The sequence below is a fragment of the Neltuma alba genome, unplaced genomic scaffold (genome assembly GCF_004799145.2).
Source record: "Neltuma alba isolate B1F8T4 unplaced genomic scaffold, ASM479914v2 tig00005467_pilon, whole genome shotgun sequence".
Lineage (NCBI taxonomy): Eukaryota > Viridiplantae > Streptophyta > Magnoliopsida > Fabales > Fabaceae > Neltuma > Neltuma alba.
Genome location: NW_021634121.1, coordinates 20803 through 25678, shown reverse-complemented (window position 1 = coordinate 25678; position 4876 = coordinate 20803). Strand labels below are relative to the sequence as shown.

Below are 4876 nucleotides of genomic sequence, written 5' to 3'. Positions count from 1 at the left end.
CGTGAAGGATCAAAACCTATAGTTTAAAATTTAAGGGATTAAAACAAAAATAATTACAAATTTGACGGATCAAAAGATTATATTAACTTTTTTGAAAAAATAATAAAGGTGGAAGAGGAATCTAGCAGAAAAAAGATAGGAGTTTCATTGAGATTTAGGTCCAAAGACCGAAGCAAATATATATATGTGATGCGTCCGGAAAATGACGATGCAATTTTCTTTCCCAGGGACAAGCGCACCAGAACAATAAGTACATATTTTGCCCGAATCACCAATTAAATTTGTTGCCGTTTGTTAGTTCTTACGTAAATTTTCTGTGATGGAAGAAAATTGTGTTGACTTTTTCCTCCGGCAAAAGGAATCAGAGAAAAAAAGGTTTGTGATCCCAACTTTTATCAGAAACTGAATGTGCGATCTTTTCTAGGGACGGTAGGCTTCATAGTCAGCAAAGCCACTTTGTCTCTCCTCTTTCCCTCAAATGTATGGAGGCTAGCTTGACACCAAGCTCCCATGGCATGTGCTTTGTGTTATCCTTTCTGGTTGGAAAATAGAATACATAATTTAAGAGCATCTCTGTACAGGTGCTTGGCGAGGAAAATTTGTTCAGAAGCTGACCTGGGTTGGTCCTGAAATATTTTATTGCCTTTTTTAACTATCCCCAATTTCTTAATTCTTAATCCATCCCAAGAAATTAGCTTTTTTTAATCGAAGGTTTCGGTTTAGATTATTGGGTTTACAGTTCATACCTTGTCATCAGTACGCGTATCGTATCTGAGTTGATATCTTCCGTTCTTCTCCTCTGTGTATTTGCTTACTTCGCAGTCAGATCTGCATCTTGTTTTGCGGGGCACGCAGACAGACATTCTCACGGGTAATTCAGCTACATTAATTCTTTTGTTGGGAATTTTTACTCTGTTTGGTTGCTTTAAAAACCATGTCACAAACCTCAAGTTTCTTCTTTCTCGAAATTAAAATAAGTAGTGATGACCTTGGAACTTCAAATGTCATTTCCCATAAAGTTCGGTCGAAGGCAAAGTTTGATGAAACAAATTGTTGTTACACTTGTAGTCTAGTATGCTTTATCAGTTTGGTTTTACTTTAGCCTAATTATTGCTGGAGATCAGTTTGTAATGGATCGATCCTAGCTTGACAACTTCGTTTCTGATGAGTGCAGATCAAGTTGGATGAAGTTGATCTGAAGCCAGTTTCGTTTTTTTGTTTTTCTGCAAATTACTGGGTGTTGCTGATTTCTTTGTGTAGTGTGCTGTAGTGTCCTCCTTTGGAGTTCAAATATGCTTGTGAGAAAGAGAGCTTACTAAATTTGAGATCTCGGTCCGAGAAAAAGGTTTTGGTGGCCAAGATATGGCGTCTGGTGGAGGGAGGCGTCATCATCGTAATCTTGTGCCTCTTGCTGCATTGATAAGCAGGGAGATGAAGAGTGAGAAGATGGAGAAGCCCACAGTGAGATATGGACATGCTGCACAGTCTAAGAAAGGGGAAGATTACTTTTTAATAAAGACTGATTGTCAGCGAATACCTGGAAGTTCTTCATCACCATTTTCTGTATATGCGGTATTTTCTCCATTTCTGTCTTATATTTTTTTTTGCCACATGCTCTGTGTGAAAGAGCAACTGCCAGTTTGAGGATTACTGGTTTTTCGGTTCTGGTTTGTATGAGTGGAAAATTCATATATCTTTTGACTCGAGAGTGTAGGGACAAATGTTCAGATCGTAGATTTGATTTGTGTGCCAAAGTGAATATTTGTTAAGGAAAAGGACATCATCTTTTGAGATGGTTGCTAATGTATTCCATTTTTGCAGATCTTTGATGGTCACAATGGAAATGCTGCAGCAATTTTTAGCAGAGAAAATTTGTTAAATCACATTTTGAGTGCCCTTCCTCAACGTATTGGAAGAGAGGAGTGGCTTCAGGCATTACCTAGGGCATTGGTTGCTGGGTTTGTGAAGACTGACAAGGAGTTTCAGAGCAGAGGTGTGGAGTTATGGCCCTTATTCCCTTTCCTCCCTCCCCTTGATGACGGAGGGAAATGAAATATGGAACAGGAAGACCTGGCATTAGATTATTCTTATCTAATTTGTGTCCTATCTGGTTTCCTCCAGGAGAAACTTCTGGCACTACAGCAACATTTGTGATAGTTGATAGATGGACTGTGACGGTAGCATCTGTTGGAGATTCCCGTTGCATACTAGACGCCCAAGGTGGCCCTATTACTAACTTAACTGTTGATCACAGACTTGAAGAGAATATTGAAGAGTATGATTTTATCTCTCGGCCTTACTTGGTTATTTTGTTCTGTGTGCGCATGGTAATCACTTGCACTGTCTGTATTTGCAGGAGAGAACGTATTACTGCAAGTGGAGGTGAAGTTGGAAGGCTTAGTATTTGCGGTGGTGCTGAGGTGGGAACATATTATCTTAATATCCCCTTTTGCTTCTAAAAACTGAAAAAAAAAAAAAAAAAAGGAAGAGAGAACTCAATCATTTTTCTTTTTCTTTGCTTTTTTTTTTTTTTTTGGCTTATCCTCTTATCCTCTTTCTCTCTCTTTTCCTCTTCCATGTTAAGTACTTCATATCTTGCATATCCAATCATTATCTTTTTGAAGGTAGTGTTTCTGAATCATTTCAGATTGGTCCTCTTCGTTGCTGGCCAGGGGGTCTGTGCCTTTCTCGGTCAATTGGAGATGTGGATGTAGGGGAGTTTATAGTTCCAATACCGTATGTCAAACAAGTGAAGGTATCATTATTTGGAGATAATATCTTCTACTTTCAAGCTTTGTTTCTTAAACCTACGCGTGCTGTTAGGTCTGTCTTCAGGATGAAACCTGACACTACTCCTATATTATAGCTGTCAAATGCTGGTGGGAGGCTTATAATTGCTTCTGATGGCATCTGGGATGCTCTATCCTCAGAAATGGCTGCAAAATCTTGTCGGGGTTTGCCTGCTGAACTTGCTGCTAGGCAGGTTGTGAAGGTAACGTGCTTCAAAATGCTTTCTGCTAATTTTTATCAAGCCAATGTTTCTTTTAGCCTGAGGTTTGACTTAAGATTCATGTTGAACATATCTGACATTTGTGCTCATATTCATATATGCTTAAGCCTGTAATTATTTCCCTTGTCATTCAGGAAGCATTAAGGACAAGAGGTTTAAGGGACGATACAACTTGCATAGTAGTTGACATAATTCCTCCTGATACTGGAGTGCCACCGCCTCCTCCCCCCAAAAAGCAGAGTAAATTGAGAGCTTTACTGTTCAGGAAGAAATCCAGTGATTCTGCTAGTAAGCTGTCAAAGAGGCTTGCAGCTGTTAATATAGTAGAGGAATTGTTTGAAGAAGGATCAGCAATGCTCGCTGAAAGGTAATCTCGCATTCTTTGAGGGAAAAATTTTAATTTTTGGAGGGATCATACGAATCTCATGACAATGACTCGCATCATGGTTTCCTTCTTCGAACATCTGTTTGCCCCGTGAGATTTTATGCTGTTAAAAGTGATGGCTAACATTTGCTTGAAGTTTGAGATAAGGAAAAAGAAGAGAGACAGATAAAAGAAAGAGGATGATCTTTTCAAAGGAACAGAGAGAGAGAGAGAGAGAGGAAGTCGCCCCAATTTTTGAGCAGTTTCGAATTAGAGCTGGATTTTAGGTGTGATTTTAACATGCAGATTATAAACTTTTGAAATAGAAAACTTGCAAAGGGCCTTTATCTTCTCTCTTTTATAGGGCCTCATATTTTTATCACTGAACCGTGCGTTCTCGTGTAAGCCTAAGCATGTTACGTTTGATAAATAATTGAGTATTCATGGATTCTTCTTCCACTTAGTCCTACTTTGGATTCTATTCCTCTTATAGCTCTGCAACTTGCAAGCTAATCTCAGATGTCAGAATGTTCTGAAATTGCAATTTGATGAGAGTATTATGATTTTATTCGCCCAACAACTACGCCTGACTATGTTCTTCTAATTTTCCCAGATTTCCATTGAACTCTTGTCGGATATTTGCTATCAAGTTTTTCAACAAAAAACTTGATATCTGAACATGACATATTAGATGTTCATCACGTGATTTACTGGTCTGAAAACTATTCCTCCATGAATTACATTTTCATTATACAGCCTACTAGTAAACGCTTAAATAAGTTCAATTAGGTTTTGTCTATTGTTCTTAGACTCTTTTCATATATCTTCTTTTTTCACGCATATCTTTTTCATTGTTATTTCATAAATATGAAAATTTAAGCAAATGTTGCAGATTAGGGAACGAAGGGAATTCAGGGGAATCAACCTCTGGGATTTTTGTGTGCGCAGTGTGCCAGAAAGATATTGCTTCAAGTGAAGGCATATCTGTTCATGCTGGCTCCATTTTCTCTACCACCACTAAGCCTTGGCAAGGCCCCTTTCTTTGCGCTGATTGTCGCATCAAGAAGGACGCCATGGAAGGCAAGCGTCCTAGCGGAATTAGAGTCTCGTAGCTTTTCTTTACCTATTCACTCTCATTTCCCCCCGTTTTTCTTGTAGTTATGATTTTTATAGGTCAAATAATTGCTTAGATCCCACTATTAAGTAGTGACGGATGTATATGTATGAACTTAGAATCGGGAATATGGGTCAGCCCCTCCTACAATGTGGTCCTATAGGCCTAAAATTTTAGAAATATCTTGTTTTGCTTGACTCCCTGCAGGTTTTTAGCCTGTTTTAAAAAATATAATTTTTTATATTTTTTTATATGTTTTATCAAAAATAATAAAAATAAAGCAATGAAATTATTAATAAAAAGTATAAATATGAATAAAATTAAGTCATAAACACAACATCATCATATCTAAATATCAACATCCAAGATCATTTAAAATATCCATCAA

The 4876-nt window shown here is 37.8% G+C and overlaps 1 protein-coding gene across 4 annotated transcripts; it reads left to right on the top strand.

The window, feature by feature from the left end:
- The first annotated feature begins 285 nt into the window (after positions 1–285).
- LOC114747810 (probable protein phosphatase 2C 15) lies at positions 286–4638 on the top strand. 4 transcript variants are annotated; one of them, XM_028936155.1, is made up of 10 exons: positions 286–619; positions 823–871; positions 1271–1572; positions 1822–1993; positions 2122–2275; positions 2357–2420; positions 2648–2755; positions 2867–2992; positions 3145–3377; positions 4267–4638. In XM_028936155.1, the coding sequence occupies exons 3-10, from the start codon at positions 1363–1365 to the stop codon at positions 4484–4486; spliced, it is 1287 nt and encodes a 428-aa protein (XP_028791988.1). In that variant the 5' UTR covers positions 286–619; positions 823–871; positions 1271–1362; the 3' UTR covers positions 4487–4638. The 4 variants fall into 4 exon arrangements, with proteins under 4 accessions (XP_028791988.1, XP_028791987.1, XP_028791989.1 ...); XM_028936154.1 differs by having other exon boundaries at positions 1261–1572; XM_028936156.1 differs by having other exon boundaries at positions 301–375; positions 1261–1572.
- The last annotated feature ends 238 nt before the right edge of the window (positions 4639–4876 follow it).

Coding starts and splice junctions, on each gene's coding strand:
- LOC114747810 (XM_028936155.1), top strand. CDS start 1,363: ATGGCGTCTGGTGGAGGGAGGCGTCATCATCGTAATCTTGTGCCTCTT. Junction 1,573..1,821: donor CACCATTTTCTGTATATGCG/GTATTTTCTCCA, acceptor CCATTTTTGCAG/ATCTTTGATGGTCACAATGG. Junction 2,756..2,866: donor CGTATGTCAAACAAGTGAAG/GTATCATTATTT, acceptor CCTATATTATAG/CTGTCAAATGCTGGTGGGAG.